The 15479-nt window shown below is 35.6% G+C and overlaps 1 protein-coding gene across 3 annotated transcripts in view; it reads right to left on the bottom strand.

Moving 5' to 3' along the window:
* The window catches only part of LOC149805266 (spermatogenesis-defective protein 39 homolog), a 173426-nt gene that overhangs the window by 14838 nt on the left and 143109 nt on the right, over nt 1-15479 (bottom strand). For all 3 annotated transcript variants that reach the window (XM_089948965.1, XM_089948956.1, XM_089948972.1), the window contains one exon: nt 4668-4754. In XM_089948965.1, coding sequence (XP_089805091.1) covers nt 4668-4754 — 87 coding nt within the window. The remainder of the gene's footprint in view (nt 1-4667; nt 4755-15479) is intronic.

The following is a 15479-nucleotide window of genomic DNA, read 5'->3' as shown; positions in this document are numbered from 1 at the left end:
TGAGTCAGAACTGCATCACATATTTACAGCATAAATTATACAATATCTTTATATATCAAATTACAAACTATACTACTTTTAACTAGCTCTGAATGTAGAGTTTAATGCAGTTTGTTGAGTGACCTCATGGTCGCCAAGTGGAAATTTGTTCAGGTTCGAAATATGCGATGGACAATTTGTTGGAGTTTGTAAAAATATTATTATCATTTGGTGGACAGCTATGATGGGCTGAGAAGATGTTGAAATATCAATTAATGAGTAATTGTAAAGAAAATAACTTTATCCAGGTGAATCTTGCTGGTTTGCCCCCACCCACTAGCGTGTTTGTTTTGAAACTTGGGTTCACTTTGGGGGTGGGGTGCCTGCTTTCAAATACACAATTATAACAATAAATTTAACAATTACCCATGAAATAGTATATGAAACATTATTCAGCTGGGTGTGGTCCCATGCTGCTAGTTAACTTCAGCACAGCAATGAATTTGTTGAGAAAGATGAGGTCTATAACCGGCAAGAGTTTTCCACTTGCTTTTGGCACTAGAAAAACCTGGAACAAAATGTCTGAGACTTTGGTTTGCAAATTATCTCCACTGCCCTCTTATCAACTAAAAACCAGATCTTTTCTGCAATATTTTGTCTTCCCCAAATCTGAAGGAACATCTGTCATAAAAGGGGAACTTGTTTTGGTGGGGCTCTGGATTACATTTATCCAACCCACTTGGCTTCCATCTTCCCCATCAACAACACTTGTTACTTAAAACAAGCAAAAGTATAAGCAGCATGCACGGGTAAACAACAATATACACCAACAATACGATGTTTGACCAAATATCAGAATAAATTAAGTCCACAAAGGCTAAAAAAAATTCATATAAATATTAACAAAAAATAAAAAATAATCATTGAAACATTTAACAAATACATTAATACAAGCTAACATACCAACTTATTGAATGGATGGGTTGATAGTACTCAGATAAAGTTTAAAACTGGCAACAGCTGGTAGCCACTGAGCAGTGGTAAAAGTAAGTGTTTCCTCCCTTTATCCATATGGTATGAACATCGGTAAGACCCAACTTATTGATCTTTTTGGGAGGCTGGATTTGGGAAGTCGTAGAGTTTATTTTCCTAACATTAATGTGAGTATGGAATGTAAATGAAAAAGATATACGGGGCATTTCATAAAGAAAATAGTATGAAATTGATGCCAAGGTTCTGCTCTACAGTTATTAAGTTCTTCTGAAAGATAAACTGTGTGCATCTGCAACAAGGATAATGCTGAAATTTCTTTATTATGCAGAATGAGAAACACTGTCAAAAGAAGGAAGCTGATTGACATGGTGGCTCCAATGTGCTTGAGAAATGAACTTGAACTAGAGAAAAGTATACTAAATTTAGCAGTTATTAAAACTGGGAAAATGAATTTTCCTACATCAGACTATACTAGCTTTTGAAAGTGCAAAGAATGGATTATAAAATCTATAAAATAAAAAAATTAGCTTTCTTTTCTAATTTACATCTAAATCCTAAAATTGAAAATTACCAAGTGGAGCTAGCAGTCTTTTAAGAGATGCACATCTGAAGGAGGCCAAGCTCTACACTCTACAATCCAAATTACACTCATTAATCATATACCAAAATAAAGGAAATTAAAAATTGTTATTGAAATACCTAAATACATTACATGGTCTTTTTAGAATACAGTAATACCTCATGCATTCGCGTTTCTGGATTCGCGAATTCACGGATTCGTGAAATTTTCATTGGTACTCTCTACGTACATGTTTTATTTATTTTATTGGATTTTACCTTCGTTATATGACTTCTGTGACATATGAAGTTTACCTAGCTTACCTTCCTGACAATGACAAAGAAAACGTCAGTCATTAAGTTTACAGTCCCATTCGTTACTTGGTTTTACCTTACTGTGAGTGCAAAAGAAAACGGCAGCCAATGAATTAGTATAGGGGTAATATTAGTATACATGTACCGTACTGTAAATGCGCTAGTGTGGCAAATACCCATTAGGCGATACTGTACTCTATTTTTACATCAACCATTTATTTCTCTTTTTAAGGGTAATGTATTAAGCTAACTTTTAAATGAAATTAAAGTGCTTTGGGAGCATGATTTGGGTCATATTTAGGGTTTAAACCCTAGAAATAAGCATTTATTAGCATTCTGAGTGACTCGTACCAAACATTCGCGATTCCTCCTGATCCGCGACTGGTTCTGGAACCTAACCTCGCGAATGTTCGAGGTATTACTGTAATCTGAATAATCTGGAAACTAGTTTTTCTTTAAAAACCAAACCATGTTGAAAAGACTGTATCTAAACATACTTTGCTGCAGCCATTCATACAGTGATAATCTGATTTTCAGCATATACAGTGTGACCCTACTATAGCATGCTCTGTTATGACACGAATTTGGATATAACATGGTTGTGGTGTTGCTCCTGAAATTTCATATACATTTATTTGTCTCGTACACACAAAAAAATCTTTCTTAAAAGTATGAAAAAAAGGTAAAAAAGTTATTATCATTTTGGGGAATCAATCGCATATGAATAATACAAGACGATCGTGGTGTGGCTCCTGAAATTTGATATGTATTTTTCACATACATTAAAAAGGCATTATATCGTAATCTATCATTCGTTGGATTTTTGGCAGCTCTCTAGTAATTAATATATATACATAGACTGATATTTGTATGTGGATGGTAAGTAATATTCCTCTTCTTTTCGCTCAGAATTAAATCCATCAGGACACTCACATTTTCTGTAATAATCCCTGTCATCAGACCATAACAAGTGCATCTCTATTGTCCACTGGCCCTTTGTTAAATTTCTGGCACATGCGTGTGAAGAAAAAAAAAATCTTACTTACTGGTTTATTCAACAGGCATTGAGGAACAGTAACTAGAATAGACCAAATGATGGCCAATTCCTTTTTAAAAATGTACCCAGATAAAATAGTTTGCTGAAATTTCAAAAGAAACAGATTATCTTTGAAGCACCGATTGTTATGAAAACATACTCAGCAAATGGTTGTTATTGTTGTAGGTTTTAACACCATTTTTCAGCACACAATAGGCTATACATGGCAGCCAGTATTAATGGTGGAGGAAGAACCCGGGAAAACCCCGGAAAGAACCACCAACCCACGAGAAGCTACTGGCAAACTTTCTCACATACCCACATTGGCCAAATCCGAGACTCAAACCCATGCAGATGAGGTGAGATGGCAGTGATCCGTAACGGAGAACGCTTTAGACCACTTGGCCACTCGGGGCCCTGTTCAGCAAATGGAAAAAAATACCAGTCTCAATCATGCAATACAATTATTTGATGTTGCCACCATAATAAGAAATGGGCATTTGTTTGGTTCTCTAAAGCTGTCCTTTAGCGGTTACTTCAATAATACATGCACCTTCATCAAAGAAAGCCGACTACAATCTTCAATAAAAACAAAGAACGTTTTTTCAAAGGAAGTTAGCACCAAACTTAAATAAAAGTGATGGAATCTGATGGATTTTTGCTGTTGTTGTTGTTATAGGGTTTAACGCCATTTTTCAGCACACGATAGGCTATACATGGCGGCCAGTATTAATGGTGGAGGAAGAATCCGGGAAAACCCCAGAAAGAACCACCGACCCACGAGAAGCTACTGGCAAGCTTTCTCACATACCCACATTGGCTGAATCCGAGACTCGAACCCACGCAGAAAGAGGTGAGATGGCAGCGATCCGTAACGAAGAGCGCTTTAGACCACTCGGCCACTCGGGGCCCCGATGGATTTTTGCATTTTCCAACGTGACTGGAACATGTTAACTGTGCCGTGAAGGTCTCCTTTTTGCAGGGAAAAAGTTTATGCTTACAAACGCTACCAGTGGCAGTTTAAGACGCAAACTAACTTTTACCGACTTGGGACGTACTGAAAAGTAAATGTGCTTCGACAGTCGTTTCGTGATTGTGCTGTTTTTCCACAGGATTCAGACCAATATGACCTGTGACAAAATTATTGAATATTTTAAATGTGTTTGTGCATCTTTTCGATGGAATCACTTGTATTGTGGATTCAATGTATATGATGAGATTCGCAGGTGATTACACGGTGTTGATACTCTATTCATGCTATACATTAGACATGTATATATAAATAGTATTCACGTACGGTATATGTACCAATTCTTGGTTCTCTAAATCAAGTAAACTATTATATATGCATTCTGTTTTCACTACAGGTGTATTTCTCATTTAATATGCATCGATTTAAGATGGTAATTGTGCTGATAAAGCATGCATTTTACTGCCCACATTTATTACCTACCCCCCCCCCCAATATTTTGGGGTACATGCATCATTTTCTTCAGCTAAATGACTTGGTTGCTTATAACATGGTTCAGTCTTTAACACGGTCGGGTTCTATGGCTCCCAACTACCTGTTATAGCAGGGTCACACTGTAATTGAAAATTGGAATAATAGGGCCATGTTGGAAAAAGTCGTAAAAAATATGGAGTCTCATTAAAAAATACTACAATTAGGGGGAAAAAAGAAAAACTAGAACCACTGGAAGATTTGGTAAATCATAACAAAGATGTTCTCTTAAGTATTAAGCAAACAAGAATTCATGATTGTGGAGAAACTATGAGCCATACTTACTTTTATGGGAGCAAAGTGTTTATGTAGGATATCAGCAACATTGTCAAATCCTATGGATGTTTTCAGTTTGATACCACCAAACCAGCCCTGCAATGAAATACGATCTATTTCATAACTAGCTCTTATGTCAAATATGCAATATTTTAATGCATGATCAACTTTACCTTTGACAAAATATAATTTTTTTTAGTTTCTATTACTTACAAATATATATATAATGAATATCCCTCGCCAAGAAGAGGACATCTGAAGTAGCCAATAATACACAGACTGACATAGTGGTTTGATGCTGATGCAATTGGAGTTAAGGTCATACAAAGAGATTTGCCATGAAAGCTAACTCAGCTAGGACTGGATAGGTTCAAACTTGTTACCTACTGGTTATGAGTCTAAGCTAATGACTAAACCTTCATGAGGAGGAATTAAGTCATCTTTGCTAGCCAAAATTCTGATATGTTAACCTATCAGTAGATAGGTTAACATATCAGAACCTTGACTACTGAAGATGGAATGAAGTATTACTACATTATTCCATTTATTAAGGTGCATTCACAAAGTTTCAACATTGCAGAGTCAAAACAATGTATGAATAGATGCAACAGGGTTAAAGATGCAGTGGATTTAGAAAGCAAATGGTTGAAACTACTGATGTCACTCAAGTGTGAAAATTAGATCAAAGTGACTTGGTTTTGGTATAAATGAGTTACTCTCATTGAGATGCATGCCAACAAAAATGTTAATGAGTGTAGGTAAAATAGGATCCAAGATATTAAGGTTATTACAACTAAATTAATTGTTGCAAATGCACAAGTAATTCAAGTGTAAACATTTGGTCACAGTGACCTAGTTTTAATATGTAAGTTGTAGAATTATTTTCACAATGAAAATAAAAGTTGCTCAAGAGTAAAAATTAGGTCCTAATCACTAAGTTTTTGTATGGCTGAGTTACTCTTGTTGAGATGCCTTCATGGATCAATTTTCATTTGTAAGTAAAATAGGGTCCAAGACTATAAAGCAATAATTAACATAGCTGAAAATACAAAAGTTAATCAAGTGTGAAACCTAGGCAACATTAACCTAGTTTTCATATATCTGAATTTTTCTTTCTCAGATGCAACCCTATAATATTTCACAAGTGTCATTAAATAAGATCCATGATACTGTGGGTGCAACAACAGAATAGCTGAAAATACAAATGTCAATTGTCTGTACAAATTAAGTCATAATGACCTTATTTTTATTTGGCCACATTACTCTTGTTCGGATACATCCGCATACCAATTTTCATACATGTACCCTAAAATGGGTTCAAGATATCAACCATATAACAATAAACAAAGATACACACAAATGAAATGTACAGTGTAAATACAAATGATTGAACATAAAAATGAGCAGGCAAAATGCTAAAGCCTATCCCAACTTTAATGGCTAGAGGTTAATACAGACCCTATGATAATTGATATTTTCCTTCCCATAGGAATAAGAACTTAAAAAGTTTTGCAAAGAAATATATATACACTGTATTCCATTTGATATACAATTCTTACATAAGCATTAATTGTAGCAAAAAGGAAATTTTAGGAGACATGTATATTGATATTCAACAAACACTATTTTCAAGCATGCATCGATACCTTATTTGCTTAAGGATAATATGTGCTTAACTGGACATGTGATGGCAGATTAAGATTTGTGCCTTACAGCTTAAATAATTAGAACAGAACATTTCAAGACATGGTGGTGCACTGTGCGTTGGGTACAATTATAGCCTGGTGAAAATGTGGTGATCCAGATTTGACAATAAAGTTTTCTAAATTTAGTCCAAAGCCCAAAACCAAATCTATCAAGCACAGACAATATTACTATTTTGAAAACATACTATTTTTGTAGTGAGTACAATGGATCTTCTCTAAGATCAGTTCAAGCTTGTATCTGATTAAAAGCAAAATGTTTCAGTCATATATGCTATTATCAAGCCTGTCACATGAAAAACAGGATTTTGGATTCCCAAAATCAAGAGAGAACTCGTTCACTGTCATGTCAGTGAGGCCGCGTGACCAACCGTAGCTGCCATTTCCGATACTTGAAATTTACAAGGTTTTCGTGTGTGTCTACATCACTAAGTCATCTGAATTTGATAATTTATAAAAACTAATTGCTGCCTACATCAATATCAGAGACTTAACCTAATTTATTGAATCTTTCGTGGTTGTTATTCTAATTGTGAAAACTTCGTACATACTGAATGAAATCCACGGCTGCCATTTTGGAGAGTGGAGATTACGACCCAGTTACTTTAAATAGCAGATATCGACCAGTGCATGAATAGCGACCACGTGATCTGATGTACTTGTCATTCGCAGAAATGAATCCAGTATCTAATAGGGGGGTTTTCCCCAAAGGTGGCGCTATGAAAACTAACTCAAAATGGCTGATGTTTACAGCAGGCGTCAAAAGGCGCTTCCATGTGAATTTTGTAGAGGCGTCAAAAGGCGCTTCCATGCGAATGGAGTAGAGGTGTCCAAAGACGCTTGCATGAGGTAAAGGGTTAACCTGTCCTCGAGGCATACAGCTGATACAGAGGCAATTTAAAGGTAAGGTGGTCAGTCATTAACAATTACCTTTCAGAGATTACTTTATTGGCTAACAATAACTAGGGTGATATGTAATATTCTGCTGTGGGAGAGCCCATTTAGCTAGTCTGTATAGGTAAGTGACACAAAGTAGAACAACCTAAATTCATCTGAAGTACATCAAAGGCATGCTAAAGAGCAGATGTTATTATACATCATTGAATTTAATGAGAATGTTGAAGCCAACTTTATTCAAGATTGTGATTAGCAGCAACATTTCTTTTATGTTGGAATTTTACTCCATATGTAATATGCAAAACATGATTATTGCAGTAGTTGAAATTGTGTACAATTGTTATTCATTCTTGAAGGCAAATGTTGAAATGTATTGTAATCTGGGAAATGAGCCATCCATGAAAAGATTTAGTTGCAAAAGAACAAAAACAGCAAATATCAAAACTAATGCAACTGTACCAATGCTGGATAAACAAGTAACATAGTTATGCCAAAATAACAAAATTTTCAGTCCTGATTGATGACTGTAATGAGAAGAGAGGTGACAAGACCATTGCTATTTTGATCAGGGTGTATGAACTCAGTCCTACTAAATACTGCTAAGCCTGACAATGCCACACAAAACCCAACGAAGCCTGACAAAGCCACAAAAAGCTCCACAAAGCCATGCAAAATCAGATTAAAAAAAGAGTGTTTATATTGTTAATTACATTGATGAATCAATTAACTTAGCGGAAAGACTAGTTTTCAACATATTTAAGCAGATTTAAATGACTGAAAATTGGGCGACAAAAGTTCGAATTTCAATCATAAAGTATTGATAAAGTATGACACAATCATGTTGGAAATGTTTGTTATTATTTGATAAATTGTTCTTTTGCCTGATTATCGAAAGAAAATTCAGTTTTCTAATACATATCCCACTCTCTCATGGACTTCTCAAATGACAATGGCAACCACTTTACTAGGCCTTTTTCACACTCACAATTTAAAGACATATTTATGACCAGAATAATGGTATATTAGCATAATGTATGTATAGTATGTACGCTGTATGAATGATATACCATAAAAAGCATAAATTTTTCATTAAAAGGAAACAAGGCTAGCACAATGAGTGGTATGTTGCGGATACAGCGTACATACTATGCATATATTTTATTTACATGTATGTCACATAAAAATTCACATATTTGTCTTTGGAATGGAGTTTAGACTAACCATAGGCAACTGTGTATTGACCGAGTCCATGAACTCATATCCCAGCTGTGTGTGTCCACTACAAAATGTAACGTCCTTTTGTGCCTATTCACAATCACTTCTGCATCCGAGTGTGTCCACTACAAAATGTAATGTCCTTTTGTGCCTATTCACAATCACCTCTGCATCTGAGTGTGTCCACTACAAAATGTAATGTCCTTTTTGTGCCTATTCACAATCACCTCTGCATATTGATAAGTTGATTGTTTACATTTCTGAGTTTGTATATATATTCACATTGATGAAATCAACATAGGTCACACTTATGATTTATACACGAAAGATGATTTTTATGAAGAAAGTAGGGCTCTACAAACAAAGATTCTAGAATAATGATCGCTCATCAATGCACTGGTGTGCAGGCCCATGGATATTAGCGTGGAATAGAATCTAAGCGAAATAACGAGCCAACAATAGGTAATTAAAATAATATAATATATTTAAAGCTGATCTAAGTCATTATTCTGCCTTAATTAACATTACTACCAAGAAAAAAATTCCCTCTCTTTCTCTCTCTCTGGTCTGTTTGACTTAACATTTAACATCATCCTTCATAGATCCAGAGACATTGTGGTATTTCACATGCGAAATTCCTCTATTGTTGTCTTTTCATGAATTTTCACATTTATCTCAATATTTTTGGTCAACAAAGAAAGAGAGAGAGGGCAAGCGAAACGCTTTTGTATATTTTAAAATTTAATTAATAATAATAATCGATTTTTATAACCATATAATAGGTTTAAGATACAACATCAACACCAACTAAACCTTAAATACACTACATATGTGTGCCCCATAACCAAGACATTTACCTTACTGTGTTGACTGGCATTGCAACTCTGTATCACTGATTATATAAACACTTTAGACAGGCCCCAAGGGAAGTGTACACATACCATTATGATGAATGATATCTTGTGCAATTTCAATGTTTTTTATCCAGACCAATTTATTTATCTCTCTCAGGACCGTGATCGTCATTTTAGATAAAATATTTTCTTTTCTTTTTCTCAAGATAGTTAATTTAAATATAACAGAATTAGAAAATGTTTGCTTGGTCTGTAATCATTATTTTTTTTATTATCTTTTTAACTCAGTACAAGGATAGAAACATTTTTAAACTTACAATAATGGAAATTATTTACTGTTGATATAAAATTTACGGATATGGTAGTGAAGTGCTACTGTATTCCATTAACATGCATTAATGCCTATTACAATCAGAAGTAGGTGAGTAGGACCGTGCTACCTTTAACTCAATCAACACATTTGTATTATGCCATTTTATGACACTGTGTGCCTGTGTGAAAAATAACCATTTAAGTCGATAGTTTATCATATAGACATTTCAAAATAATAAACATTCCAGTTAAGACTCTGTCAGGCTCTGTATGCCTATTTTGAGATGGAGTGAATCTGGAATTAGCCTCCCAATTACCAGTCATTCATTCTGTTGTTGCTGTTGTTCTAGGGTTTAAAACCATTTTTCAGCACAAGATAGGCTATACATGGCAGCCAGTGTAACTGGTGGAGGAAGAATCCTGGAAACCTGGAAAACCCAGGGAAGAACCACTGACCCAAAAGAAGCTACTGGCAGGCTTTCCCATGTACCCACGCTTCATTCATTATGGTGTGCATAGTAAATCCAACATTTTTCTTTGTAATTTATGTAGCAAAAACACTATACAACAATAGTACACAGTTTTATCATCACTTTGTATGACTTTGTAAGGCTGTGTATGCCTTTCTTATGAAACATTGAAAGGTTTGTTGAGTTTGTCAACCTATGTTTTGATAATCAATCAAATGACCAGTTTATAAAATAACAAACATCTCAAATATTTTTTTTCAGACTTTATCAGTATTTTATCATTATTGATAATTATGTTGAAAACTAGTCCTTCCGTTTGGTTAATTTATTCGTCAAATTAATTTATAATATTTTGCTAATATGACTTCACACGACTCTGTCAGGCTTTGTCAAGCTTTGTATGACTTTGTCAGGCGCTGTATAATTGGGACATATTGAAATGTTACATTTTCTTTTGATAATCATTAAAATGAACAATGTATCAATTAAAAAACATTTTACATACGATTTTCCTATTATTCGAATTCGAACATTGATGCCAAATTTTATTGGCATAATTATGCTGAAAACTAATCCTTCAGTTTGGTTAATTTATTTGTCAATATAATTTACAATATAAATACACTTGTCTAATATGACTTTTATGACTCTGTCAGGCTTTGTGAGGATTTGTTAGGCTTTGTACGACTTTGTCTGGCTTTGTGTGATTAGGCTATATTGCAAAAAAATGCATTTTCTTTCATTAATAAATTAAATGAACAATTTATAAAGAAATAAACAGTTTACATTTGAATCTGTTAGACTTTGTTATTATTTTGTCATTATTCGATTTCGAATTTGTACTCTGTCACCCAATTTTCGGTCATTTAATTCTGCATAATTACCGGTATGTTGAAAACTAGTCTTTCGGCATGGTAAATTTATTCATCAATATAATTATCAATATAAATACACATTTTTGTATTTGACTTTGCATGGCTTTGTGGGGCTTTGTGTGGCTTTGTCAGGCTTTGTCAGGCTAAGCAGTATTTAGTAGGACCCTGCATGATCATGTCAAGAAAGTTTGTACAAAGTTTTGCTGAGAAAAGGAATATACATCAGGAGGAGTCAAAATATATTTGACACACTGAAAGCAACATTCAGGTTAGTTCTCTTATTAATATTTATTATTTTAATCTTGTTAAACTACCAACTTTTAATTACCCCAGGCTTTTCAGCATGACTATAGCCGAGAAACAGATCAATTTAAAGGCAATAACAGATACATGTTCACATTTACACAGTTATATTTTATTGGTAAAGAAAGTATATGACCACCCTTCCTAGACAGGCATTTCTTTTTTAGTGCACCCCCTTCTTCCTCCTACCCAAAAATGTACAAAGAAGAAACATTAAAACTTGTTATGTTGGATCTATAAATAGTGTTCAAATGTGGTTGAGTTACATCATGAAAATTGCATACTTTGTATAATTAAAATTTTAACAAATCAATAAAGGTCTTTGAGAAAGTCACTGTAGCTTCTCACTGACATTTTTTGTTGTAGATCTGTCTGTTAGGTTTGGAGTACTTGGACAAACAAGCTTCCTGGTTAGAGCAGACTGAAGACTATTTACTTACATCACTTCTGGAGCTACCACAATTTGACAATGAAATAACACACCTGAGCCAATTCTGGGCACATATGGGAAACTGCCATCTTCCTTCAGGAAAACTACAAATTGATAATCTGACTGAAGTGGTCACTGCATGTTAGACACTCCCTCACCGCAATGTTAATACTGAAAGGGCATTCTCTATGCTAAGTGAATTCAGCAAGATCTTAGGGGAAATTTAAACAACCACATAATCCAACCCATAATGAGTGAAAAGATGACCAAAATTTGACACCTGCATTGCTTTTAAAACAACTAGTGAACTACTTAAAGTAGCAAACACTGCATATAATTAAGCCAAAATTCCACTATCCAATGGATTTTGAAGACAGTAAATGTATTTTTTTTTAATTTAATGTCTGTGGTGCCGAGACCATGTGCCCAAACCTGTGTGGCGATGTTATTTGACAATGCTAAGTCTACCATGTTTTGTTTGTTAAGTATATTAAATGCTTCAGAGAAAATAGATGGTATTTGCTTTTTAATCAGATCTGAATTTCAAATCATTTGCTATATCATGATAAGAAAATATAGCTTATTCTCATTTTGATGATGATTTTTGGGCATCATGTGCAGTGAACCACCTTGGAACCTCAAAACACTTTGTTAGTCTCAAAAACCCTTTAACACTGCCTGGGAATATGTCTTGATGGCACAGTTTGCTTTTATGAAAACAATTTATCCTAGTAAAATATGTTTCTTCAATATTTTACTTGATCATAATACCTTAGCAGAAGTACTACTACCTCACTAATCCAGCCCTCCCAGGCTTAAACTTTTTAGCTCAAACGCTAAAAGTTATCTGCCCACCTAGGTGGCAGTTAGAGGGATCTCCCCTTGGTACAGGCATTGGCATCAACTCCCATGAGTGTTCAGTAACTAATGGAGCATAGGCATGCTCTCTGTACGGATGTAACTGTAGGGAGGTGGGGAGGGTGTATGTGTATTAGGATCAGGTAAGTAATATTGAAGAAACAAATTTAGTAGAAAAAATTTGTTTCTTTTTTAAATGTTCTTGATCAGAATACCTTAGAAGAATAGGTAGGGAGTTGGAGGAGATATATGCCCTTTAGCCTGGAGAGACCATTTCTGGTACTGTAAGGCATGTGAGACATCTAGAACACATGAATGGAGAAAAAACTACATATGCTGGGATGAGGCTTTGAAAGGAAAAAATGTTCACTACTACAAATCCAGCAGAAGTCATGAAGGAACATCACTGGTTGTGAGAAATGTTTGTTCCAGAGGACTTGTTTAATACAATCAGCATGGACATGTTCAGCAACTCTGGGTTGGGATGAAATGCTAGCTGGGGTGGCTCCTTCAGCAGAGGAGGGAATATCTCTATTTCCTGGAGATTTCTGTTGCAAGGTTGATGTGGTCACTGATCCAAGACTGTAACCATTTGTGTGGGGGAATCAGAACGAGATGACCCTCTGATTCTTTTGTTTTCAGGATCACCTTCAGAATCAGAGATGTTGAAGGATAAGTGTATGTGACCAGGCCATTCCAATGTGAAGAGCAATGACTGGCTAAGCCTTCGCAATGGGACTGGTGACACAATGGCTGGGACTTTGCATTCCACAATGTTGCAAATAAGTCCAACACTGGTCAACCACATCGGGGACATACATGAGTAAAAACCAAGGGACGAAGAGAACATTCTATTTGTATTAGCAGATTCTTCTGGGACGAGTCTGCTAATACATTTAGTTGGCTTGGAATATGATGAACTTGGATGTAGATTTGTCACTGAAACCACTTTAGAAAATCTCAAACAAGAATGCAAACAAAGGTCTGGGGCATGGCTCCACCATGCCATTTGAGACAAGTCACTAGAGTGGTATTGTCAGACACAATGAGAACTCCCTAGCCACGTAGGTCCTCCTGTTACCATGCCACCAACGAAAAGCTTACAAAATGTCTTTTGTCTTGAGAATCTTGATATGTAAATGTCAATTCTGAGGCAGCCACACTCCAATGGAATCCCGTAATGATGGAAGGAGGTTTGCCCCCAGCCTTATGCATTCACATCCGTAAAGAATGCAATTTCCAGAGGTTGTACTGCAGAGGTATATGTGACATGATCCAAGTGACGTTGCCCCATCTTCTGAGATCAAATGTCATATTTGTAAAGAGAATTGTGAGAAGATGGTCCAAGACGACCATTTGGACAACAAAATCATTTGTAATGGGCACATAATTAGGCAACCAAGGACTAACAAATCCACTGCTACATTAAGCAAACCCAGCAGGCAAAGGAATTCTCTGGCATGTAGATTGTCCCATGTAAAGAAGCCACCATTGTAGTGATTTTCAATGCTTATTCCTGAGGAAGATATACTCTGTTTACTAAGCACTGAATTCCATACTGAGATGAATAAAATGCTGAGATGGTATGAGGATGGCTGTGTCCTTCTTGACAAGGAAACCAAGGCTGAGAATAAGAATAACAAGTGATGTCATGTCTTGCTCCAAAATATAATTCACTTGATATTTATGAAGAACGTAGTTCAGTTTGTAGATGCTGCTGCCATGGAGGCAGTCCATACATGGGCCATTTTCTGGTCCATCAAGTGAGTGAAATCCCAGAACTGATTATGAGTCGAACTGGGAGTGCCCTGAACTGGTAAACTGTCTTTGTAGGCATACTGAAGGAACTTTCTGGAAGCTGTGTGAATGGGGACATGAAGTTACGTATCTTCCAAGTCCACACTGATTGTGTAGTCTGCATTTAGAATCCATTATAGTATGCCCATCTGAGTCCCTAGGAAATGAAATGTCAGGTCTATAGGCCGTCAGGGTATATCTTGTCCCATTTGGCAGTGAAGAATTGGAGCCTCCCCCTACCAGATCTGTGATAAGACCAGTGTGAAGATGATTTGATATTTTTTAGATAAGGAGGCTCATAGAAATGCTGATGACAACAATTGCTCTATATCTGCCTCTTGTAAACTTTTGTTCAGGAGAACTGGTTTTCAATGGTTGTAGATTTGGCAGTCTATTTCCCAGTGGCTTGTATGTTGAGCAGCTCTGTTTATGACAGGGGCTCTTATGCAGGTTGTGGTGGGAGAAGATACACCTGTTGAAAGATCACAATTGATACTAGATTCAACACAGAGCCAATGGTCACAATGCTGCACACCAATTGTTGTGCGTCATTAAAAGACTTCCGGTCCACGTGTACAGAGGATGGTTTTGTCATCCCCAAAGCTACAATATCTCTGTTGACTGCTGAGGTATCTGAATGGATAACTGGTATGTGGGTTTTGTAGAACAGCTAACATAAGTTCAAGGGAACATATCTTTGCAAGAAGTCGGATGATGCTTGGGTTTTGTAATTGATGATATAAGCAGCCCATAATGTCAGTAACTCTGCCAGTCTGTGGAAGTAATTTGAAAGTTGATCCCGTTTTTAGTCAGTAATCAACTGATACTGGAACTTTAGACTATGCAGTTGTCTTAGGGAACGAGGACAGATAGAAAACTTACTTGTACATATCTGATGGAAGCAGAAACTATTGAGCAATATAATTGAGTTTTCTATAGTACACACCATACATGCATGTAAAAATATACTTAAGTATTAAAAAGTGAAAATTATAATATCAATATTACCTGTAGAAAGGCCAAATGACACTCTCTACAGGTAAAATCACAGAACATTATGTCCATAAGTATTAAGTGAATGCTAAGGCTATAATAATACAGAAAACT

Source organism: Sinohyriopsis cumingii, chromosome 2 (genome assembly GCF_028554795.1).
Source record: "Sinohyriopsis cumingii isolate HCF-2022 chromosome 2, ASM2855479v2, whole genome shotgun sequence".
In the NCBI taxonomy this organism is placed as follows: Eukaryota; Metazoa; Mollusca; class Bivalvia; order Unionida; family Unionidae; genus Sinohyriopsis; species Sinohyriopsis cumingii.
Note: the sequence above shows the minus strand (reverse complement) of the source record. Positions and strands in the feature narration are given on the sequence as shown.